Source organism: Pomacea canaliculata, linkage group LG3 (assembly GCF_003073045.1).
Source record: "Pomacea canaliculata isolate SZHN2017 linkage group LG3, ASM307304v1, whole genome shotgun sequence".
In the NCBI taxonomy this organism is placed as follows: domain Eukaryota; kingdom Metazoa; phylum Mollusca; class Gastropoda; order Architaenioglossa; family Ampullariidae; genus Pomacea; species Pomacea canaliculata.
In genome coordinates, this window is record NC_037592.1 from 33,072,119 (window position 1) to 33,099,011 (window position 26,893).

Here is a 26,893-nt window from a genome sequence, read left to right on the forward strand (position 1 = left end):
AGTTAACTATACAACATAGAAACACAAGCATCATTAATAAGACAATCAAACACAGAGACAAACAATCAGAGAGGCAGACCAACAGATAGAGTTAGTGATGTGAATCCATACATTTAGTTGTCTTCTACTACTTGACAGTTTGTACAACACGTTATCGTCTGAATATGAGCTTTTAATAGGGAAATTCTATGAGGTTTCAAAGAAGTACGGAAAGGAATTTAGCATTCATTTAGTATGGTTATTATACTTAATACTTGGAAAGTTCAAGAATTATGTTATTAAATGTGACTGTCTAAAACTCAAAACAAAAACTAGTCAGAACCCTCATCCAGAGTTCAATATCCCTCGTGAGACCTCTGAGGCAGTTGCCTATTACCTACAGAAAAATTAAGTCACTAAAGACATTTCTTGTAACAAAAAATATGAGACAATGAGTGATTGTAAATTCTCACTGTGCAACCTCACGCTAAACACACTTTCTCGTTGACCTATCATCGGACAGTTCGTCCAGTCAACCCTGGCAGTCTGGAAAAAGCTCCGAGAAGACTGCCTGCTGTAAATGATTATTCCAGATCGGTTGGGAGGTTGGTAAAAGGCGAAATAATTATCCCTCTTCATTCACAGCGGACATTAGCATAACAAACGTATGCTGACGCAAGACGAGCAGTTGTCTTGACGCCATGATGAACGTCAGGGCAAGAAGCAGGTCCTATGCTGACGTCGGCTAGTTGCAACTATGCTTAGACCAACCGGTATCCGCGTGCTATCAAGATGTTAATTGTTTCTCTCTCTCTGACCAAAGAACGAGCACTGCGGAGTATTCGACGCCGGTCAGCAAGCAGACTAAGAAAGACTCAGCACAGAACGTGAGTATCGACAGATACAATTCATCAGACGGATTGTTTTTTAATGAGCACACGTTTCTTAAAAAGTGATTAGTATTTGTAGGTAGCTCTTGAATTATTTTAGTATATACCCTTGTGTGTGTATGTGTCCGACAGCTACTACTATCCTTTACGCAACGTCCAAGTGTAACCAACGTTAAATGTTTAGAACCTCGACACTCGTACAGGTAATCACTTACCTGGCACTAAAACGTGCGTAAAACGTCGCTGGTAATCAGCGGGCATTGCGAGCGCAGGTGAGTCGGCGTAGGCAGCTGATCGAATGTCTGAGACTTCCAAAAGCAGCGGCAAGAGCGAGCGAGCACTGATGCACGTAAGGCATTGCTGGAATAGTTTCGAGCAACACTCCTGTTTCGAAACAGATGTTCAACTCACACAAAAGGAAGAAAACAAAAGGGAGACCACTGCGTAGCAGACGCATTTCAGTATCTGACGTATTTGCGATATTTAATTAACTTTAATTTGGAAGCTATAAAGGCCAGGTCTGCACGCGATGGAAGAATCAGAAACAGACAGCTCCATAGGAGTTGAGATTAAAAAAAAAATTCTCTGACTAAATGCCAGCAAAGCAGGTTAGATGAAATACTGAAAACAATATTTGTAATTACACACACCTGCAACAAACCTATCCAGTTTCACTGTTACTTAACTTTTGAGTAGCCAAAAATAAATTTAATAATAAAATAAAAATAAAAATAAAAAATAGCGCGCTGTAATCAGGTGTTCAGATCTTTAGACTTCCAGTCATTGTAAATTTCTATTTGACTAAGCGAAAAGCTAAGAGCATGTACAGAAGACGTACGTATACTTACCCGCTTGTTTTCAGAATATTTATGTACATTTTCTCTCAACCCATTATATTACCAACGACATACACCGAATACATGTTCTTGAAAGCATCTGTTTCTACTCATTAATTGAAGATTTAGCATACCATTCTTCGTGAAGTTAATCAGCTGTTCGAGATCATCGAGACTGATCTAAATATCATTTTCATAGTCTTAACTTTGACCCCGGAAGTTAACAATTGTGATTTCTGCATAATTTTGATTCCGCGCGTGCAGTCAAAGTACATTTATATATTTTACACACTATTATATTGTGAACAATATTTTTCAGCATCTTTTTTTCGGAAGGGAAACCTTCTGTTCCTACTAGCTGAGACTGTTGTAAAAAGCACATTAAAAAAATTAATAGGGCGCGCTTCTATAGATTGCACCCGTGATTGCACTTTCTGAAGATTGTTAAGAAAGCAGTAGACTTACTGCGCTTTTCGTCGTATAGGTAATTAAAATACTAAAAAATCTAATAATTGTGAATGAACATGTGTAGGCATGAGTGAAGTGTGTATCCTATTACGTATTATTCTTTTCATTCCTTTAACCTATACTGTGATTCTTTCTTATTCTCTCCCTCTTCTTGTTCGCCGTTAGACACGTAAGCCATGGGAAGCAACACCATTAGCAAAAGTGCGTTACCTCCCTTCACTCACTTCTGCTGGGGACGAACACCGACTCTGACCGCACATTCCACAGAGATGAAAGAAGTCTGTAAGCATGAACGCCAACCACATTGTTTAAATTGCAATTTTGTAGTAACCCTTTATGTTCGGAACATCTTTGACTTCTCATAGCGACATTTTTAAAGAATGGATAGAAAGATTGCCGCTTTCATTTTCATCAATACCGATCTGTCTCGATACGTACGTGTGTGTGTAAAAACGATGAGAGTTGTAAGCGAGAGAACCTCATATGAAATGCACACTTCAAGAAGTAAGAATTAATGCATTCAAAGTCATTTTATCACTTCAAGTATTCACATCTTCCCTAAACCTAAAACATCAGCTAAGAGAAACAGATTTTTTTGTACATTTTTAAAATACTATTTCATTTAATATATAAAGTACCCATCGATCAAATATGCACTTATTCCAGAGAATAAGTTAAGTTTTGCCCTGCGATCAGATACAATTTTCCCAAATCTGGATGAATATCTTCGCCCCCGTTCTTATGTACATACCAGCAATAGCTCAATGCACGAACGTTCGTGCGCGATAAATCTCGGTGTCCAGCTTCTGTCTCCAAGCGCGTCCAGCGAGAATGTGATACGGCTGACGCCTAGATACAAGCCTGCGAAGACGCATGCCCACAGAAAGGTCACAAAAGGTCACAATCGAATGGCATCGGGATATTCGTGATTGCACTCATTAACGTATGACCCCAGGATGTCCTCAGCTGACTGTAGCCATGACAACGTGAGTACCCATATACATACTGAAGCACACATTTCTATCTCCTTTCGTGATAAGGATACTCGATAACGCCGGTAGTTTGGGGGGGAAGGGGAGGAAGCTGCGTGGTGGATTAATTTGCTTTTCAATTGATCCATTTGAAGGAAATATTGTCTTGTACTGATCTCAGCCCGGTCATGAGGAAGGAAAATTTGAACTCTGGGAAATCTTTAAACTGTTCCATGGTCAGCAGAAACCAGGAGAGCAAAAAATTTTGCATTGTGATGTGCAAAAGATGTGGATATAGGTGACCACAAACAAACATGAACGCACATGCTATGCTGTTGCTGTTATAGTGGCAGTAAAGACATCGTGGAACTCTGATTTTTCTGATTTCAATTCTTACTCTCAGCAAACTATTTTACGTAGTGTTGTTAAAAGACAAACCGGGAGAAATTTAAATATTTCACACCATCACGTGCTTTTAAGAAAAAATACTCAATAAAATATATAAATGTCTTTGAAGAGCAAAATTTACAAAAGTTAGTCGATGTTGTATGTATGCTTAATTTATTTGCTGTCTTCTTTGCGATTACTTCGTTTGCTCGATACCTCTCTCTCTCTGTACATACGCGCGCACACACTTATAACAAAGAAAGCTGTTGTTTACGCCGGCGATATAGCGGATCATGACCACTAAACACTCAACATGCGGCCCTATATGTTCCTCGAGGAGTAACAAGGACTAATTAAACTAAACTAAATGGCTACTTCAATTTTTCAAGGCTGGATTATGCACACACAGGCCGGCATCCGCAAGTCTACCCGATGAGATCAAATGGAGTCAGACTACGGGCAGCAACAGGGGCGAGCGATCATCAACAAGAAAGGCGGACGATCAACAGGGGCAGACAATCAAAGCCGCGGCGTTCAATCACACAATGGTCGCGTGGCGCTTGAGGCTCAAAAATGCCAGTTGCGACAGGAATGTCTGCGGAAGGGACTCGAAATGAGCCCTCGCGGAAGCATCCGTGAAACCTCAGGTGGGGCGCTGGTCATTTTTAAAAGTTTCTTATACCTTATGAAATTAGCGTTTGTCAGGGGAAGTAAAGAAACCGCTGGCCTACTTAATTGTTTGTACGTGCACTGCATGACTCGAGAGCACGGCCATCTCAGAGGTCATAAAATATTATTAATTGCTGTTCTATTATTTTTATATAACCGTTTTGCGTGTACTTTCATGTCAGAACAAGCAGTATAATCTGGATTTGTTTCCGTCTAACGTACAATGCACTAATGTCCTTACTCAACCCAGTCCTTCTGACTCATGCCCCTTGAAAGATATATATATATTTCCAGTGTTACCTAGAGCTGTATATTATTTGTTTGAATCCCCATTATAATCTTAAGTTTATTGTGTGTGTGTGTGGTGGTGGTTGGGGGGGGGGGGTTAACCGGGTCAGTAACTGATGCTGCATGAGGGCGAGCTGATCAAGTGCTATCAACAAGTGGCACAACATCCAGAGAGAAAATACCTTTATCAAAGGATAGATTCGGACTAACCCCTACAGGCCTACACCGATATCAGATCAAGTCTTGGTGACCAGCACCTTTTTTGTTGCCCAGTTTGGACTGCCTTCTCCGGTGGTACATCTGCCGCATCAAAGCGAGAATATATGTACCTGGAAAGTTCGGGTGGATCGGGATGTTCAGCTGCTCTTTCCTCTCCGGCAGCGGTCAACGCTCATATGTAGAAAGAGTGGCGTACCGGTGACGCCGCCGCTGAGCGTAACGTTATCACATGGAAGCTGGCTGCAGCCGCCAGCGGCGCGTGCGCGCATGCAGATTAGTGCGCGCAGCGCGCACTCTTTTTGGCCCCGGGAACCGGCGCGCTCTCTTTAGCGCCCATCGATTTCTGCATGCGTGCGCTGCATGCCCCTTTACAGCACAGCAGCACAGCACTGCGCTGCCGCATCGCCGCACCGCGTGCACTTTTAATGGACGGCAATAATCCAGCCCACCTGTAGCCAGCGCAGACTGGTGGGCACTGGAGAGCTGCGCGCGGTCAGTGGCAGTTGCTGTTGCGGGTCTCACTAATAGGATGCTAAAAGCCCCATTGCCTATCACCTTCCTGTACTGATCCACCTCGTCCTTCACCCTTCCTCCTGCTTCTCCCTACTGACCAGTTTCGAGTCAAGAACTGCATGAGCTAAACCACATTAATACATTAAATCTCAATAGAAAAGTTTGGATTACGAACGTAAACATACTTATAACCAGTAAGAAAGTGTTTTAATGTGCTCGCCGGGAAAATGACCTTTCTTCGTGAAAACTAGAAGACTACCAAATGTTAGGTTTCAAAATTATGAAAATAATAACACACTTTATCTGCACTCATTTATCCCAGCTGCGATCGAGATATTCAGCCAGCCATGGATAGGACACGCACGTGAATGAAGATGGCAGATGGGCATATTGCTCGCTCCCATTTCCGAGCGTGCGTTTTTTCCTGTCTACTTTTCAATTAATGTCATATTTGGTTTTCCTATTTTAAGTGGCAATATGAATGCATAAAGATTTTTAATATTTGTGTGCGCACCAGTGAGTCTAAGTGCCAGCTTAAATGATTACAAATGGAGAGCTAAAACTGTAGACACCTTTTGTTCTTTTATAGCCTGTGTTAATATTCTAATGTTACCAGCGGGCAGAAAACGATTTTCTGGAAAGGATTAATAATGACATTAATGTATTATATTTGCAATAATTTCAGATCGTTCTAGCTTTCTTTGTGAAAACTATAGATCGAAGTGTTCAGAAATACTTCAGTTTCAGAACTACCGTTAATAATTTTTTCAGAACGTATAATGTCAATTAAGAAATTGTTTGAACGCTTATAGTTTACAATACATGATAACTATTGCACAACATTGTTGTTTTTGAATTATGCGATGAATTATGCGTTGATGCGCAGCCACACCTTTATTCTGACTATACATAGAAGCATCGTGCTTGGGCACAACTCTGTGAATTCTTGCACGAGCAAACTTTACATACACGTGCACATAATGTATATTCTTTGAGCGCACAAACACACATATACACTTTTACTTTATCCATCCTTGGGACACACCTGTAACCATACATTGTATTCGTCTCTCGTCTAAATTTTTCCAGAGGACTCTATGATGGACACGTTTTATAAAAAAAATGATGTTATTTTGTGGCCACATGCAACTAATTATAAAGTATACTAAAATATATATGTTTGTGTTTACAAGCCCGTAAACAGCTAATTGGGGGAAAATGTCCACCAAACATAAAATCGTATGTGTTGCAAGTGATCGATTCATGCAAACGGAACGATATGTGCATGAAAGAAGTATATATATATGTTTCGAGTTCTGCTACTTGCCAGCATCGCGCCTACAGTTGCACCGTCGTCCGTTGTGTGCGTTGGAGTAACGGGATGCTGCCTGCTCTTCTATTGACTTTCGAACCCGTTTGATCTCAGTCCCCGACTCCCTGGTTATAAATTTGGCAAGAGGCCACTGACTGTCGATCGTCAGGGCACTGGTCAAGTGGAATACCTCAGTGTCTGCGGGGTCAGCGGCGCTGTGCCACGCGCTCATCTAGCTGGGGAGGGGGCCGCGGTACCTGAGGGGTGGGGGTAACAACGAGCCAGTCTTATCGCCCAGCCAAGATGGCGGATCTTGCAATTTCGTATCTGAGGTGAGGAGAAATGTGGGCTTTTACGTACTTGAAGCTTCTGATCTGTGTTCGTTTTACTCACAGTGAAGATTTTCAAACAGTTTTCGATTAGATTTTGAGTTTTTTTCGAAGGAACTATGGAATTTGATAACTTTTAACCCCTGTGCAAGGTAGCCGATGAGGGAACTGTTTGGCCCTAGAACAAGGTAGGTCGGTTGGTGTTGCAGGAAAGAGAGTACTTGCACATAGGTGATTCTTGCTTTGCTGTTTGCGATGCTGCTACCCTTTCTACCCGTATGCATGGAGTGTAGGGTTGAACGATGAATTTTAACTTTTGGTATTTTACCTTTGCTCGTCGAAGATGCGAGGTTTGTGTGGATGGTTTATTGTTACCTTGATCATGTGCATAATGAGCTATCTCGATCGTCCTGCAAAGCAGGTCCTCCATCCATTTCTGTGCTGAAGCCATGAAGGTTTATTTGGATAAAAGTTAAATATTACAATTAATAAATCTTTTGCTCTTTCCTATATTTTATCTCTACCAGTCTGAGGTACCTGTATGTACTCACCAACTGTAGTTAGTTACACAGACCACACTTAAGAGAACAGCGAAAACATTCATTTATTTATTTTTTTTTTTTAAAAAAAACGTCTTTTGCGGAGAGCAGGATGTCTAGAAATATCGACAGAAGTGCATCGATAGAAGAAAAATATTAGAAACTGAACATTTGCTGCTGTCATACTGACGTCACGTGATAGGGTTCTGTCTAGTTTTCTGTTATGTCCCAGTTGTTACTAATCATACATTATCATTTTTTAATCAACAAGACTCATTAAAATAACCAGTATTAAAAACAGTTAGTTTATGTCTTGTTGGCATATCTGCAAGACACAGACAAAGTGTCAGTGAGGCCAGTACTATAATTTTTCATTGATTTTGTTTAGTATACTATAAGATTGAAATGTTGAAGATAGGATGGAAAGAGTAACAAATTGGGAAAGAGAATTAATATTATGATAATAGTTAGTGTTAGTAGCTGTTTAAGACCATGCAATCTGTTGTTGATTTTATATCTTGAAGGAAACAGTCATCATTGTTGCCTATTTATAGCACCTGTAATTTATGAAGAGGCTACAACAGTTGCTAGATTAACAATTGATAACATTGTGGTTGGCTGTTGCACCTGGAGGGCAGATAATAACAATTATAAATAATTGATTAAAAAGCAATGTGGTATCAAAGCATGGGTTTCCATAGAGTAATTTATTTGAGCAAAAAAAGTTGCTTCATAGAAAATCCCTGTAGGAGTTGTTCTAGATTTTTAGCTTAAGCTTAGATCACCTAAATTGACAGCATGATTGTCATATTGGGTTGCTGCTTTATTTTGAATGTTCACAGTAGGCAGACCATGCTGTCATGTGCATGAAAGAGGCTTTTTTCCTAAATCCAAACTATCTGTGGCTTTAGCCATTAGGCATGTTCACAGTTTGATGCACAGCATAATGTTTGTATCATTTAATCACAAATAAATACACTCTTACAACACTCACAAGTGTACACATATGCATAAAAAGAAAGAAATTCTTAGTAAATAATTCAGAAACAAATTCGGCCTGGTGACTAGGAAAAGGCAACTGACACCTGCATTGTTACTTTTTTGTGATGTCAGTTGTTTTGGACCTTTCAGAGAGCATCCAAAATAGCTACATGTCTTTACATTGGAAATAAAACTGCAGCTCATTTGTTTTGAATAATGAGATATGTTGGTCAAGGCCGAAATATTGCACTAATCTACCAAAATTACTAGAGTAACATTAAGATCAAAACATGAAAACTACATGCAGTCAGTGAAAAAAGAGCCATAGGTATAAAGTTTTTGTTAAATCACATGATCAGACCAAATGTGTAAATCTATGGTAGCATGTCAGATCATGGAAATGCCTTATTTACATTTCTAGCCCTCTTAGCCACAGCGTCAGTGTTCTTCAGTGGTGTAAAAGATTTAATCTTAAAACAGGAGCTGGAAATGCTAAGATATTATTCCAAAATGCATTTGGCTTTAGTGTGATCAAAGCATTGCTTTAACATGATAAAATTCATGTTAATCTTATTATAATCCAAAGTTTAAACTTGAGTACAGTTGTTGATGAGTAGGGTTAAGTCTTCTGTTCTTCAGTTATTTCAATGTGGCAAAAGGAATACTATGCATGTAAATTTTCACAGTTTCTGTAAATTTCTTTTTCACTGTAAATGTAATTTTTCACACGTGAGAGCAAAACAATGAACTATATTATTTATCATTTGTCAGACTAAATGTAAAACTCTTGTTGAGTGTCTTGTTGGTACTAACATGTACTGCTTTATCCATTTATGTACACATTCGTAAACATCCATGCACATACATGTGTGTGTGTAAGAGACAGAGGGAGGGTTATTGAACTGCATTCATATTTTTATTGGTAGCCATTTATAACCTGTCTTGTGCATTTATGTGAATATGATCAGTGGTATAATTTCCAAATACTTCATACCAGTTTTTTAATTTATTTGATTTTTAATAGACATTTTGTTACTAACCCTTTCATGTTAAAAATGAAAAATATGTATTGATTTACCCAAAAGATCAGCTTGAAGCAAACAGTTTCTTTCCATAACTTCGTCTTTAGTTTTTGAAAAATATTATACCTTATATTGGCATGAAAAATCTGTTCAAATATAAAAAGCATTTTTGTCACTTTTTCATTCATGGCTTACAAAATAGTAAAGTTTGCTTCTATTTAGCTATTCTAAATTATCTTTGTGAAAAGACAAAGTAAGCCTTGTGCTTTACATCTTTTGAAAGGCAAAAATCACAGTGTCTACCTGCATACACTTTATTAACTTAATGACTAAAATTTGAATGTTCTTAGCATCTCAACAAAAGATTATAGCTTGCATTAACTTTTCTTTTGGATTCTGTTGTTTTTAAGCGATGGTTAAATAACCAATAGTAACATGCATATCTTAGAAACATAGGCAGAAGTTTTAGGCTTTAGTACAAACCATTGTATTTCCTTTCCAGAAATAATTGTTGTATGTGAGTTTGAATAGGACATGTTAATCAGTATGCTGATTGATTGCTGCAGACCATTAAATAAAGCAGCATAAATTTAGCATTAGACTCAAAGGGGAAAAAAGACAATGGGTGGTTATAAGGCCAGGTATCCTAGATGTGGCCTTGTGGTCTCAAACTGTGAGATGCTGGCATATGCTCCGAGTATGTAGGTGAAAATGCTTCAGGCACTCCTTTGTCAGGACAAAACTTGTAAACCCTGACTGTTTTAGAATGCAGTACCAGGTTGAACCTCATTTAACACCCAGAAATAGCACAGTTGCTTCCCATTTTGGCATCCTATTTGACTATCCTGTAAATGTTGTGTTATGCATGCCAGCTTATATAGGTGCAAGATAAAGTACTGTGTGTGTGGAATTTTTTTAATGCCATCTTCAGAATTATAGTGAATTAAATAGCTATTAATGCCAAATCATAAACAAACATATGCTAGAGCACATAAATAAAAACAAATATGATATATAATATACACACATCTTTGACATAAACATCAGTTTTCTGTTGTGCTTTTCTACATTTTCTAAAGACATTTTCCCACCATTTCCTGTCCTGTTTCATTCAGATATACACTTTTCAATTGAGAAAATTGGGAAGTCCACAAAAATACTTGCAGCTTTATGTACAATTTATACACAAGAGCCTAAATCTAACCATGTAGCCTTGTTCTCAACATAAAAGGCTTATATCATGCTTCATGTTGGTTCATGCACACGTCCACTTACATTAATAGAGGCATACTTACCTCAGTCATTTTTAGGAATCGTTTCTTACAAAAGCAACATTTACAAATATTGACCTTTTCTCTGTAATAGACATATATTTTCTCATCACATTATTTTTAAAAGAAAATCCTGCAATTCTTTGTTCAGTTTGAAAGTCAGGTCAACACTAATTATATTGAAAATATTAAAGAACATGCATGCACACATTCTTGGATACATGTAGTACAATAAAAAAATTTAGGTATCGGTCTTCATAGAATAAATGCAAATGAATTTTACATAAGATTTTAAAGAAAAAACTGTGATCAATGAAGTTTATAAAAATAAAAGGACATATATTGTGCAGTATACTAAATGCAGTGTGCTCATGTGCTTTACCAAGTATAATCACATCTATGTTAAGTAAAACAGTGATTTGATTATTCTGATTTTTTTGTTACAATTGGAAAAAATTAAATAAATTACAGATCAATGTATTTGTTTAATAAGCAGCTACCAGGATTTGACATGATGTATATCTAGTTAATGCTTTTTTCTTGCAGGCTGTACTGTCCCATAAAGGCACATACTATTCATCTAAATGATGGTTGAAAGTAGACTCAAAACATCAGCAGCTGCTTTGCATTGTATATAAGAAAAAGGAGACATGTCACCAGTAGTCTCTTCAGTGTCATTTGTGTGGCACTGGCCACTGTTCTAATGCCTTTGACAGAGATGTGTTCTTGAGCTTCAAGAATGTGATTGAGTAAAAATGATTGAAGCTTTTCAGAATGATGAAACTTTTATTAATGGAGGAAATCCACCTTTACATTTTATAGAAAAACCCTGTTTACTTGACATAAGTCATGGTTATCAGTAACGAGGAGGTCTCATAACTTTCCATGTGAAAGCTAACCCATTGTGAAATGATCTGTATGATCTATAAATTTAGTTTGCATGACAAGTATATATGCTTTAATTCTTCCCCAAAATGGACTTAAATGGCATACAGAATCAGTGCTTTAGTATATTTCATATAGTAAACTGCTAATCAGCATTGCTGAACAGCAGATTGAGATGGAAACTAAAGAAGAGACAACAGAGTCAGGTGGGGGTGATGAAAATGCATTGACTACTTTCTCAATCCCTAAGTCAAGCTCCTTCTCACCCAAGGTAGCAAGGCCGAAGTTGCCAGCCTGTGCTGGAAACAGATCACCCTCACGCTCCAAGACTGACCCAGGGCGTGAGGAAATTAAAGCCATTTTGGAGGACATCAAGAACCTAAAGAAAATCGACTTCAAGACCTTCATCCGTCCACGTAGTGTCTCCAGCCATCAGCAGCAGGGAGCACAGCTTCCAGGAGGATATGCTACACTGCCCTACAAGTCTCAGTCAACCACTACATCTCCAAATCAGTCTCCACGTATTGGTTCACCAACGGTAGAGGACCCTCGGTTCTCCCGAGATAGATCTCGCAGTTTGAAGATGTTGACAGATCGACTTAAGAACAAGAGTGGCAAGCTTTTAGGAGAGCATACAGTTTCTCGTGGCCAAACAGAGCCAGGGGAACTCGGAGAATTCAGGCGTGAAGGGTCAGTTCCAAGTGAATTTCTACGCATTAGTCATGGCCCCAGTCCAGATCGATGTTCAGTGGAGCGTGTAGTGGAAGAAGAAGAAGAGGTGGGAGAATCTGAAGAATCTTCCCGAAATGACAAGGCAAAGCAACACTTAGGTGTATCACTGACTTCTCAGTGCAGCACAGACAGCATCAATGCTCCACATCGTTACTCCAACAGCCGAGAAAGAACCCCAGAAAGTGATGGGGGGATGGGTCATAGAGAGAAGACCCCTGAGAGTGATGAAGCACTCAAGACACCTGATGAAGATGGAGAGCCATCTGTCCGTCCCAAAATTGCTAGAGAACGAGTCATGGAAGATGAAGGTGTCAGTGAGATTTCAGATGCCCCGCGACCTATAGTTAGCACCCATACATATCACCCTACCATCGGCCGCAACAAAAAGTTTCTGAGGCTTGTAGCCACAGCTCCTGGCCCAAGGCGAAGAACAGGCATCACAACTCTAGCAACACTTGGTCATGTACAGGCCATGTATGGTAAGACTCCTATGGACGAGCCAGCTGCATGTACTGAAGATACTGGTGCCAGAGGTCGCTACCAGCGTCGCAGTGAGGCTGGTCCTAACAGCAGCCAGAAGGGACAGGTCAGAATTTTTTTCATTCTTTTTGTTATAATTAACTGTGAAGTTTTATTTCCATTCCTTTTCAACAATGGATTATATTTAAAAAAGGAAAAAATAAAGTACCTTGAGTTTTTCCATACTCAGTGATGCATTCTCTTTGTTTTATGATAAGCATTGATTTGTGTTCATCTTTTTCTCATACATCGGTAGTTTTTGTTGTTTAAATTTCTAGCATTATCACTTATGCATTGATGGTTTCTTCATATATCACGAACTTGAAGGTATATTTGATGTAGATCGAGCAGTCTCTAGGTCACTAGTCTGTGTGTAGAAGCAATGTTGACATAGAATGAGCATTATCTAGTTCACTGGTCTGCATAACCAAAGTGGTGTTTGCTTTCTGGTCAGCAGTCTACGCAGCGTTTCACTACCCACCCACCTCACAAGAAAGGCGGTCATTATGAAGAGGGTTCAGTGGATACAAACGGTTTTGCAACCCTCAAAACTTCATCAGCAGACAGTGACGATGAGGTAAAGCAGCAGTCACAATCATCCCTGGCTGATTCACAGATTACATCAGAAGAACCCGAGATGTTAACCTATCAGGATGTGGTTGAAAGTGTTGTGGCAGGTCCGGTGTTGGCCTTACCTGATGAAAAGGATCGCAAGAACGGCAAAGCAGGAAAGCAGAAATCACGTTCTGATCCAAACGGAGATCGTTCAAGAGAGAGTCTTGATTTTGCTCCAGGCATCGAGTCTAGTCAGTCACGGAGTGCGCCTTTGTTAGGCAAAGACAATGATGACTCCATTGTTGAGGAGTTCCATATGCCTCAATCAGACAATGCCCTTTCTCCACCACCTCTTGATCTGCCCATGGAGAGCGGTGGAGAGCATACATCAGATGAAGAGGACCATTTAGAGATAGAGAGTGGGACAGGAACAGAGAGTAGTGATCTGCTGACCCCATCAACTGCCTCAGGGGAGCTGCCATGCAGTTCTGCTCCTCCTACTCCTAAAAACCATTCTCCAACAAACACCCTTGAACGCTCTTCCTCACATGCTCATCCACACCTCCTAAGTGTTCCTTCCAGCTCTATTGGTCATCGAAAGCCAATCTCAAGATCAGCAAGTTCTGCAAGTGTGCTGCAGAATCGAAAACATCAAAGTGCTGGCCGTGGCGACAGAGATAGTTCACGGAAGTTTAGCATAACAACCGATGAAGCCATGACTACCTCCCGTTCGTCCAGTCATCTGGTGCCAGACTTCACCCCACTTGCAGATTCTAATACAGCAACCAGCATGCCTGTTGTTTGGAAGGATCGACTGTCTAGCACAGAATCTCCTGAACGTGAACCAGGTTTTATCAAGGTCAGTTTTGGTTTTTATTGGTTTTTAAATGTTAAGAATTGTATCATTTTGTTTTCATTATTTGTCTGTCATATTGGAGGGTGAATAGGAGTTAATGCACACAGAAATACACACATGTATTTTTGTTGGTGCATGTGCACATGCATGAGCAGTTAGTAAGAGAGAAAGAGAAAGTAAGAAAGAACTAAGGCTAAATTAAGATTTGATTCTCCGAACTCAATTTTTTAAGCTTATTCTTCTTTTTACTTTGAAAAAATCTTAAATGCCTGCATAAAAAAATAAAAATGTTATTGTACTGGTTTTATGTTTTAATGTGGTTTTTAACTGCTATGTCTGAAAAAGTACTTTTAGCTTGAGCATTGGCGTAGGAACTCATAAAAATACTGAGGAGGCAAAAATGTGAATGTCGTTCGCTGTCAGCATAGAGTTTGCCCTTCCACCCTCCCTCTTCCCCTCCCAAAGCAGAGCATCTTCCTATGCCACTGTTGAGTACTCCTTAATATGACTTGAAGAAGTGGCAGTGGTGAGAAATGCCAGTAGTGGTCCTTAAAATACAATTGTTGTCAGTCCTGAAAATATGATTATTGCCAGTCCTGCTGACATAATGAGGGTTAATAACTATTCCATCTGGTGACACTTCCAGAAATGAATAAATTCAGTGGGAAGTTCAGTTCATCAAGCTGTCACAGCCCATGCATAAGAAATACAGAATATCCTGTCAGCTGGTGCAAGCCTTCCATTATCTCCCTTGAGAGAGCATGCATTTTTTTTAAATGTAGCTGTAACAGGAAGATGGTAAAGAAATTGACAAGTTCATGCCACACCTCATCCCCAGGTGTTCAGAAATTTCGGTGGACCAAGTAAAGCATGTAGTAGAACAGCAAGAGTGTGCTGTTAATGGAGAAATGTTTTTTCCCGAATTAGTAAACTTTAACACATTTAGGAAACAGCAAAATCTAGTGGGCATTTATGCAATGACAGTAGATCGCTGTTGGATGGCAGAGTGTTTTTCTTTGCACATCTGGAAGCAATAGAACTAAAATAGTCTGTTTCTCAAGCTACTCTGACACTACCCCTTGTTTTAAAAGTATCTTGCCTGCTTCAAAGGAGAGGTGTGGGGGAAGGTAGTTTATGCTTATGGGGGTGGAGGTGTGTGATCATAAACACATTTTGATAATGCCCCTTTTATCACATATCTTTTAACATCATATGGAAAGCTTATACTTGTTACAGTTTTTACACATCTTAGAAACATAAATGATTGGTAACCTTGGAGATAGAAATTTCTGTGTTTTTTTTTTCCAAATTAATGTTAAAAGTCAAACACTTGTGCTTTATTGTACACACATATACAGTACATTGATATATATGCACATGTGTACAGTGATAATGATCATTGGTCATTCTTAATTTTGATTACAACAGATGGAAATTTCCTTTGTATTTGTAGACAAAGAAATAACTACTTTATTATATAGTTTTCTTATAAACTTCTCAAACAGAATAAAATCAAGGAAAGTAAGGTTGTTTAGCTGAAGTGGTTGAATATTTTTTCTTCCCAATCTTTTTAGTCTCCTAAACTTGAGCAACATTAGGATAAACAGTTTGGTACCACCTGGGGCACAATGACATTCTGTTTTCTCTTGCTTTCTGTGCTAATATATAAACATATTTTCTTGGAATTTCACTTGTGATGGCCTGTAGTACATGTGAGGATATTTAACCCTTTGGGCGTGATGGGCCATGATCGTGGCTTTGCCGGGGAAGCACGAGGAAGGGATTTTCATTACTTTTATTCCACAGTTTAAACTTTTACCTTTTCAAAATATATAGGTTTCTTGGTCTAATGTTTAACTGAGAGCAGCAATAATAAAAAAACAAACTTCACAGTCTTTAGTTATTAGCCAGTCTTTGTAATACTGACTTTTTTATGCAGTGCTCAGAGGGTTAAACAAAAGTCTTGACAAAGCTTCCTACTAAAAAAAGGAAGTCCAACGTCTCCTGATTAATAAGAATTTAAACCCCTAGTCTTGAAAATGTCATTAAATTGAAATTAAATTGTAAAAGAATAGGATATGCTTAACAGTGATAAGGCTACCATCAAACGGCCTTCTACAATCAGGGTAACCAGTTGAATGTTCTGACACAGTAAGGAAAAGCTTTCATCAGATTAGTAGGTCTAATGTGACATGGAATGCATGCATGCTTGTGCACACATATTCTCTCTCTATACACACAAAGGGAAGTAACCAGAAATCATTACTTTTCTTAATTTCTATTAACCTTTCTTGTCACTTCTTTTTCATTTTATATAGTATGCATGCTGGTAAAACAGTTTCTAGAAAGAGACCTGTTTTTCTTCAGGTGTAAGTCAATTGGTCACTGTAGAATAAACCACATATACATGTTTAATACATACCACTCAGATGAGTGGTGAGCATGAAAGTAAAATCCAAACACTGACTATTCTTAAGGACTGCCTATTTACTCTTGAAAAGATTTTAGCATTCTATGGATAGAACAGTGAGCCACATGTAGTGATCTGGCCATTACACTGCTCAGCTTAAGCCGTTGATTGGATTAAGGAGCAGAACATCATTTTATGAAAGCTGAAAAAGAAACTAAGTAATTACTCTTTGTACATATGCTCACACATTTGCAAACACTAGCATTGTGTATTGTATAATTGCATTCCTCAATAAGTGCTTATCTAGGTAAAGGCGTGGACATGCATGTGCACGCCTACTGGTCTCAGAAACATGCACAGACAAACAGAGAGAGCGTGCTGTAATAGTCACAGCAGCACCAAGGCAGAAATCAAAGGTAAAAAGGTAACAGCCCACCTGCCCAGCCTGCCTGCCACTTCCTGTCTCTGAGGCTGCCAAAGGATGGGTTCTGGCAGCTATTTTTATCTCCCTGTGCCAGTTCTGGACTTACAGGCTTCCTTAAAGCATTAGAGCTATTCCTGCTTGCTACTTTTTAACAGCCTCCTTAGTTGTCTTCCCAAGTTGTCGTACAGAATGAGCAGAAGATTTGCTAGTGGGTTTGACTGCTTGCACAAGATGTTTCATAAGAGTGTGGGAGCTGATAGATTTTTAACTGGTGTGTGTCATAGCAACCTCTTTTTTTGTATGATGAACAGAGAGCCTCCTTATTTTTTTGTCAAGGTATTTTATGAATGGATTTATCACTAAACCCATCAAAGCTGTGCAAAAATATACCCTACCTTCCTTATCCTCACAGGAGGGCAGGCATACTCTTTCACTGTTAAGATCATACAGGGAAAATAATGGTGGGAAATTTACTCAACAAAATATAGAATATCAAGGAATTATGGGTATAGATAGTGGCGTACTAGGTCCATGATTGTATTAGTTTATTACATAAGACTGGTTTCCTTCAGAATCAGATCATAGGATGTTGTCTACTCAAAGGCCTAAAAATAAGTTGGAGAAGAATTTTAAAAAATAAATTTGGCTGTGCATATTCAGACCATTCATCGTTTTCTGCTTTATATATATACACAGGGCTTCTGCTTACGCAAAAAATTGCGTACAGTACGCATTAAAAGTTTGGAGGACCCCTTCAATTTTCGTCAATGGGGTCCCCTTCAGATTTGGGCAAAGAACAGGGACCCCTTAAAAATCTGAAAGAATTTAGCCTTAGCAGAAGCCCTGATATAGATATATGAAAAGCAAAACAATAAAAAACTTGAATGTGACCATCAGCTATGGCATATTTTAGAAGAAAATGGCAAACTGAAGTATGTTCTGATTATTATTGAGGCATAACAAGTGCCTCCAGATTATTATTAGTTTATAACCTGTAATTGCCTTTGTATCATGGATTGTGTAATATGACTAGAGCTAAATGGTTTTAGGTACTTTTTATCTGATAGCTATGGAACACTTTATAAATCGGCCAGCAGGGATGTGAGATGGTCAAGACTTGAGCATGTAGTTCATGAAAATGTTAATATTTTTCAGCATAATCTAGCTAAAATATTGTAGGATAGCAAAATCTGCCAACTACATATTTTCACCATTAGCACAAAATATAGTGATTATAATCGGGGATCTTGTATAGCATGGCACCACAGCCAAAGTTAGGCTCACTGCATTTGACAAACATACAAACACAAAGGAAAGATGAAAATCCTGTGGCTCTTTTGTTGGAGTTAGTGGAAGACTTAAGCGGCCCGGTGGCGCACGGTTAGCGCTGTTAGCGCCTGTCACCAATACAGTGAAGGTTGGCTGCCCTGAGTTCATTTCTCGTCTCGGGCATGCTGTTCTTTCTCTGCATGTGGCATCTGTTTACAGGGCTGGCCGCCCTCCGCCAAGGACGGTCCCAAGCCCGGCTGAAAAAGGAGGAGGGTTGGGCGTGGGGCCAGCACCCCCACCCCGTAAAAAAAATCCTTGCTACCAAAACATCGAAAACAGTTAAGACTGTAGTCGATGGCCTATGCCCCAGGAGGGGCGAAGGGCCTAAATAATAATAAATAAGTGGAAGACTTGGGTCATTAGGCTGCTGGATGAAATATTCTTTATAGGCCAAGATTGTGATTTGATATAGTTGAAGTCATGAAGTCATATTTCATATTTGGTGAATGCATAATAGATCATTCGATATTCCATAGCAATGAGGACTTGTACAGACAGCTGTAGATTGCTCAGCTGGAGTACATCTTCAGTGACCAAGATTGTGATTTATTAAAGTTCAGATCTACAGGTGAAATAAATAAGTGATAATTTATCATTATTTTGCATAATTTATAATTAAATGGGCAGATATTAAACTGCTTTGTGAATCTGTATGGATTGTATTACCATTACAGTAATAGTTCTGAATATTGCTGTCCAATACTCTTTCTGCAGCATTTAAATTTTGTTGCATGTGTGAATGTCCCACATTTCACTGCAAATGGAAATGCACTCACATCAAGCCGCACTGAGTAGTTTTTCAAAGAAAGCCTTCCATTGTTCAGGATTTGATTTTTTTCTGCTCTGCTGATGCTTAGACACAGTCGTTTGAGTGAAAATTTATCCAGAATGTTTTCCCAACAAGTGTGAAATTATTTATTTTACTGATAATTTTTTTAAGAGTTAAGTGGCAGTTCAGTGATCATCAGAAATGTTAGCTTTAAAGGATTTAGCAAAATCTATTTAAAGCACTAGTTTATGTGCCCACACAAAAATGCAGTTAGAGGAGAAATATTTAAATATTTTGCATATATTTGCATAAATTGGCTGGGATTTTTTCCCCCATCTCTAACTAGCTAAAGATGGGTGCTGTAGCTTGACAGCATCATATGTAATGATTCATGTTAAATGAGCTGTCCTAAGATCTGTGCATGACAGTTCACTTTATATTGAAGAGTTAATTTTCAAATTCAGTTGGAAAAAATCTGAGTAATGGAGATAAAGGAAATTTTGATATGGACAAGACCTTCTGCAATAGTTTTTACAAAAAGTAAAAATTGTCCCCTAACCTTCCAGTTGTTTAGGAGTAAAGATTAGAGATTTTTCTTGGTGCCAGCTTTTTGCGAAGACCGTATGTATCACCTCTTCATCACTACCTTACCTTCACTAACCCTCTGGAGAGTCAGGTACTGATTCCCAGCAGCTGCACCACACAGGTATTGAACTGATGTGTGACCATGTTTGGACACCAGCATTCTAACTGCTTTCCTCCGCTTAGACGATGAGCGAGATAGTGTTGCTTAAGTCAACAGTGGCATTAACTCTCTGCTTTTTCTGCTTATGAAGGGAATGCAGATTGGACTGGGAAATCCTGTGAAATCTATAGGACAGTGACATTTCTATTGGTTTGCATGCAAAAAAACATTAGTAATATGTTGCCAACATGTTTCCCAGTCAGATGTTATCGAAAGCAAAAGTGACAAATACTGATCATTGGTTTTGATATGCAGAATAATACTGTGATGAAGATGATGCCATGAACCACTTAAATTTGAACATTAAAAACCTTAGAAAAAGTTCAGACTTGCACTCTGCAGCTTGTAGTATAAATCTGGGTTTGTTTGGGTTTTTTTTACTACTTAAGCCTTAAGTTTGTTGTTGCACAAACATGTCATTAGCTTTGAATATTTAATGGAAAGCAATCATGATATTAGCTTCAAATATTAAGTGTCTAGAAATAATATCATCTTTAAATCTTTAATAGTAATGTGAACTTATAACGCACAGCATCATGACCAGGATAGATTGCACTCTCTGCACAGACCAATAATGATAAATGAAAGATAACAGAGGACAGTGAGGTATGTATAGGCACACTAAACAACATAAAGATGAGGTACAAGAGTAAAAAGTAAAGCAGTGGATGAAGGTATGAAGGGATGTAGGTACTATACACAGTGTAAGATGGAGTCTTTACATGATGGTTAGCATGACAGACAGTATTGCCAGCGAGTTAAGAACAGTGATTCAGGGATAGTACTTTGTGAAAAGATATGTTTTTAAAGAGAGTTGGATGTTGCCTTGGATTCAGCGCTGCAAATGTGATGTGGAAGAGAGTTCCACTGCTAAGCAGCACAGAGGGAGAGCATCTGTTGTCTACATGTGACTGTCTTTGTGGGAGGGAGTGATAGAATGCAAGAGTCTGATGAGGAGCAAAGGTTTCAGGCAGAAGTGTGGACAGACAAGACAAGATTTCAGTAAAGTAGTAGGGGGAGGAGCCTTCATAGAATCCATAGCATAGAGTTGAGAGCTTGTAGTCTATTCTAGGTTTAACTGGTAGTCAATGAAGAGAGTGAAGAAGTGGAGTGACATGTTCACATTTGCGAGTCTGGAAAATGAGAGGAGCAGCTGAGTTCTGAAGCTTATCAATAAGGTACTGTGGACAGCCAGCAAGAAGAGAGTTGTAGTAGTCTAGTCTAGACAGAACAAATGAACAGATGAGAATTTTGGTGGTTGAGATGGACAGACTATTTCAAATGAAGCTGATCTTTGGGAGCTCATAGTATGCAGAACTACAGATGTGAGAAAGTTGCTTATCAAGAGACATGTCAGCAGACCAACAGTCATAGTGGCATCAGCTTTTAATGTTTAATTCTAAGAACCTAGTATAGATAATTCTGGGCAGTTAGAGCTGTGGGCTTTGGGGAGTGAGGCCATAGCCGCTTGAGACTCACCTGGGCCCAGGGGTGTAGTTATGAAACAAGGGTAAACCTTTGTCCTGGGCAACATGGGGAACTTAGGACAAGTATCCTGTTTTGAAAACTATAAAGCGGTGTGTATCTTGTTTCCAAAACTATAAAGCGGTGTCCAGACCATGCAGTTGTTTTTCCTCTGGATCTGTATTTATAAAGTGATGGCAAATGTGGCCTGGAAAAAGAAACACGAAGTAGTGCCCACAGTGTCTGGATGTCATTTTATAACTTTGGAAACCATGATTTTTCTTGAGTTTCTCATGTTGCCCTGGAAAAAGGCAAACTTGCTTCATAATTATGGACCCATGTTTATGCATCTGGTGGGTTATCTTCCACATCTGCAACCTACCCCATTGAATCCTTCAAATGTACACTAAAAGCAAACTTCTTCCTTGAGCATAACTCCTAGGAACAGTTATTAGATTTACCAAGGCAGTTAGGCTTAAATGAAAGGTTTCACCATGTTGTTCCTTAGACAAGGTGAGCCCTTTCTAGTTTACTGCCCCACAGCTTAGTGGGCTGTAGGACACTTTGTGTTTATGTGAAGAAGACTTAATGTTTGGCAAAGAAATGGAATGCACATGTGCATGCAAACATGGTACAAGTGCCACATATATGCAAACACACTTTAATGTTGAAAGGTGTGCTGTGCATAAACAAAAGTGTACAACACTGTAGAGTACTCTTATAGTTGATCTGTAACAGTGGTTCTCAAAGTATTTCAGACCGCAGACCACTTTATTAAAGTAAAAAATATGGCAGACCACCAAGGCCTAAAATCACTCTGTACCCTGAATTTCAAATTTAAATTGCCGCAATTCTTGCATTACAATTCAAAACTAAATATACTTTTGTGACAGTAGAATAGTAATAAGTTTAAATAAAATTACATACTTTGCAAAGTACACATAAAAATTAAAAATAAGGAAGTGCGCTGCGTTACTAAGGATAACAGGTGACGCGGTTAAATGACGCAATGCTCGCGCTGTGATAAAGACTTAATAGTAAGCGAGTGTTTTATACGAACGAGCAATTTGGGCATTGATAAAATTAAAACTAGGGTGAAATAATGCTGTCCACGGACCACACTTTGAGACTGATCTATAATAATCATTGGCACAAATAACTAGCATACTGAAGATGATGGTTCAATTTTATTCATTTAACCAGAGGTAGTCTTTGCTTTTGGCAGTTGTTTTTTTATGGACATAATGCCTGGATTTGTTTTTGTCCTTGTTATTAGTTACACATAGCGTTATGTGTTTTATGGTTTATTGAAGCTAACAGAATTGTTGATGCTGGTTGCAGGACAAACGATATCACATAGTTGAAGAGTTATACAGGAATGAAAGGGAGTACGTGGAAGCCCTACGTGTTCTAAAAGAGGTTCGTTTTTATTTTTAATGCTTTACTGTTAAGATTAAGTGACATCCTTTTTTTTACACCACATTTTCTTCTTCGTGTACATAAACAGGGTATCTTGTAGACTGTGTAGTATGCTTCCATGTCTTTTCTTTCTGTTCTCTGGTATCTGCCGTGCAAGAATTACTAACATACAGAGATCTGTTTACATGTTTGCAAAACATACTTTCAGGAGCTGAATGATTATCCACTTCCCCATATACTTTTGGCTGTCCATGATTTTTTTTTTTTTTTTTAACTTTTAAAGTCCAGTAGTGGGCCTCATTTAAAAAAAACTTTTGAATGTCACAATAGCACTACTTACAATTGGTTTTGTACAAAGCATGAGTTAGAAAGGTATTCAGCCTGTTGACTGGCAGAATTCTAAATTGAAACATTGTGTAAGGGTTTTAACAGTTTCTAATTATTTCTTTGTCCTCTTGTGTGCAAAAGAAATGTTGACAGTAGCATTGTCTAGCTCACTGGTCTGTGTAACCAAAGTGGTGCTGCTAAATTGGACATTTTTTAAAACCTGTTAAACACCAACATAATATTTTCAGATGCCTTCAGATACATACCTTTATAAGCAGATATGATTTGCCATTTTAACCAGCTTAAAGAATCATTACTTTTCTCCCAAAAGAGGGATTTTGACGATTTCTAATAATTTCTTTGTCTTTTTCTTTCAGAAATATATGACCCCTCTAAAGAACTTAAGTAATGTTGATGATGCAGTTGTAAATAAAATATTTTACATGATTCCGGAGATATTGATGCATCATTCAGTATATCTGGATTTGCTAGACAAGACCTGGAAGGAATGGGATTCCAAAACATCTACAGTTGGCAACCATATCTTGTGCATTGTGAGTAGGATATTCTAATCCTCTTTCTCTTCCAGTATTTCTCTCCCTTTTTTTTCCTGTCTTTCTGTCACCTTTCTTCCTGTCTTTTAGTTTGCATTTTAGGGTAATACCAATTGGTATTAATTTAAAGCTTCTTGTGGAACTTACTACTTGACTGAAAAATGTTTTATATTTTCAATTCTTTTTCCAGTTTTCAAAACGTACAGTTCTAGAGAGTTATCTTTTCTTTGTTGAGAACTACAACAAATCTGGCAAGGTGATCGAAAATGCATTGACAACAAAATCATCCATGCAAAAATTTATTGAGGTAAATTCATTCTGTTGCTTCTTGTGATTTTAGCTGTATTTTGTTAAAATTTAGACAACTGAATGTAGTTGGGCCTCTATGCTTCTTAATTGTTAGTCTGTAATCAACACATGTAGTCTTTAAAAGGACTGTTTATTTGTTTATTTTCAAGCATTTGATGTAACTGTTCTGCAAGAAATGAAATGTGTTCTTAAACGCTAAAAAGAGAAAGCATAATTTGGAAATTGAATGAGAAAGTAATGATTATATGCAAATGTATTAATTCTAGTTCCATCAGGTTAATGTAGATGAAAAATCATGCTTACTTGGCTGATGAACAAAAAATTTTGGGCCGTAAAGAATTAAAGCATCCTCTGGCATTTCTTTTTTCCAAACCTTATACAGCATGCTCTTTGTCTTCTTTCTTCTGGCAGGATATGTTTAACTTGTATCTTAGCAAGAAGTTTTACAGCAAACAACATTCCTGCATGTTTGCTTTTATCTTCTGTTACTATGACAGCAATGTCAAAAAGACAGCGGGAGCAAACTGTCAATGAAAGACCTCATTGTGCGGCCGATACAGCGCATTCCTCGCTATGAACTTCTTATTCAGGTGTGTATGAAGATGCCAGACTTTTTAAAGGTTGTGATCTTATTCTTGGTGGGGGTAATCATTAATGATAAATAAAGCACCCATCTCTGTATTTGGTGGGAAGGAAGATAAAGGTTTACACAAACCTTCCAGAAGGTGTAGACTTTCAGATTTCATAACAAGGGAAAATGGTTGTTCTCTCCTCTAATCCCTTATTAATGAAGCAAAGTCGCTGCCCTTGAAGTCAATCCCTAGTGAACGTAGGAATTTCGGTGAACTGCTTACTCAAGTAACTACACGTGATACATGCTGTATGCAAATATGCCTTTCTTTATAAATAAAAAAGCTCTATTGTTACCAAACCCTAGCTTTACTTTTTATTCACACAAAAGAAGCCAAGAGGAAGGGGTAAAAAGAATTGTTTTGGTGAAGGAGGGCTGCACACAGTATTACCATTCTAAAAAACTTCTGTTTAGGTATTAATAGACACTGTTTAAACTATCCACAATAAATAAAAATAAACAAGGAAGTAACTTACCCACTTCTTAATCCTTCAAACGTGCACTGAAAGCGCACCTCTTCCATAAACATTACTCCTAACAACCTAATCCTCGTCCTTTTTTTACACCCTTCCTTGTGCATTATCATGTTACTCTCAGCTATTGTTCTTGTTATTTGGTTGCTCTTTGTGTTTTTCTGTATTTGATTTTATTCTTCATTAGTACTGTTGTTTATTCTTTTATAGTTCATATGTTATCTGTTTGTTTTTCTGTCCTCGTATGCATTCCATTGTTTCGTTCCTGTTCTTAAGTGCTAAGAGCATACTCCTTAGGAGTGTGAGTATGGGCTTTATAAATTTTGCATTTTTTATTATTATTATCATTAACAGATCTCCATATGCTTCAAGGGCTCAGAAATATCGCTGCATCATATTTGCCATTTTTTCAAAGAAAGTGGGTAGTCTTGGAAAATAATTAAATATTGCAGGCAATACCTCTTTTAATATGGTTAAAGAAAGTTAACTAAAGAAAACAGTTAAGCAAGATTACAGTTACTTTTCACAGGCTGTGTATAGAGGATAATTTGCAAAAAAGCACGTCTTCCCCAGGGAGCCATTATGAAGTGACTTTAGCACTCAGGCATGACTTTGTCTCTTTTTGGAGCAATTGTACTGAGTCAACTTGTAAAGCCCATATCCTGTTATGTCAGCTGCTGAGTCTCAACAACACATGCACCATATACATGAAATGGTTACAGAGATTGCTGGATAACACACCAGTCGACCATCCAGACCATGTGTTGCTGCAGCAAGCCTGTCGAACTATGCATGAACTGGCTGTTAAGATTGGCACTGCCACTGATTCACAGCATGAAGAAGATATGCAAGAAACTTTGAGAAAACTGGAACTACTTTTAATTGAAGAGGTAGGTGGGACCAGATAAGGAAAAAAAATGTTTTAAATCCATAGTACAGAATGCACAGAGAAAGTTTTGATATGTTCGTATGAAGTGGTGAAATATTACTTAATATTTAAGCCTTAAATTCAACAACATAAAAGATGTCAGGAAACTATACTCTTTGATAATAGATTATTTTGTGCATTTTGCAGCTGGTAGCAGCTGAGAGGTCATACATCCGCCATGACATGATACAGATGTTGGTACGTACAGTTTAAGGAGTAGCGAGGGATTTTTAATGACATTTTTATAAATGGGATTTATTTCACTTGCAGTATTCCATGAAAAAGTAAGCTTGTGAAAGCAGTAATATTCTTATTCATATTAAGTAACCTTTGTGCAAATTTTCAATTACTGGGTTTTTACTACACAGTAGATGCTGATATGCTTCTGTGATCAGTGAGCTCATGTCATGTGTTAATATGTAATAGATGAAAGGGATATTTTGGTTGCAAAATTTCAGACAATTAAAAAAATTCAGCCATATAATTTCTGTGTGAGTAAAAACAAAATCTTAAGTCAGTACATTTCTTTATTTGGTTTCTTTAAACATGTGTTGTTTTTCTATTTTTTTTTTCTTTCTTTTAAGTAAGCTTTATTTCCAACTAAAGCTTCAAAAGTATTGTTTCTTTGCACTATTTTCTTGTGTTTACTCTGAAGCATGTATTTCATTCAACACAGAACAAAAAGGACCAGTTTTGCTTATGGCTCTTCTCCGATCTTATCATATTAAGCAGCATTAAACGGAAGAGTGGCCCTGTGACACGGAAAGTCTCCATTATCTTGTCAGTATTTTAAATTCTTTTTTTTTTTTTTTTCAAAATTGAGTTTTAGGATTTAGTTCTTTGCGTCTGTCTGCTTTGTTTTATTTCCTTCATAAATGTGTCAGTATTAT

At 38.1% G+C, this 26,893-nt stretch overlaps 1 protein-coding gene across 1 annotated transcript in view; it reads left to right on the plus strand.

Annotated features, from left to right (window-relative positions):
• Nucleotides 1-6,818: 6,818 nt before the first annotated feature.
• LOC112560023 (rho guanine nucleotide exchange factor 17-like) overlaps nucleotides 6,819-26,893 on the plus strand; it is a 36,207-nt gene continuing 16,132 nt past the window's right edge. The window contains 10 exon segments of the mRNA XM_025231571.1: nucleotides 6,819-7,049; nucleotides 11,221-12,877; nucleotides 13,265-14,224; nucleotides 22,704-22,781; nucleotides 23,486-23,662; nucleotides 23,853-23,969; nucleotides 24,469-24,561; nucleotides 25,798-25,965; nucleotides 26,151-26,201; nucleotides 26,680-26,783. Of these exon segments, the coding sequence (XP_025087356.1) occupies nucleotides 11,735-12,877; nucleotides 13,265-14,224; nucleotides 22,704-22,781; nucleotides 23,486-23,662; nucleotides 23,853-23,969; nucleotides 24,469-24,561; nucleotides 25,798-25,965; nucleotides 26,151-26,201; nucleotides 26,680-26,783 (2,891 nt within the window). The 5' untranslated portion in view covers nucleotides 6,819-7,049; nucleotides 11,221-11,734.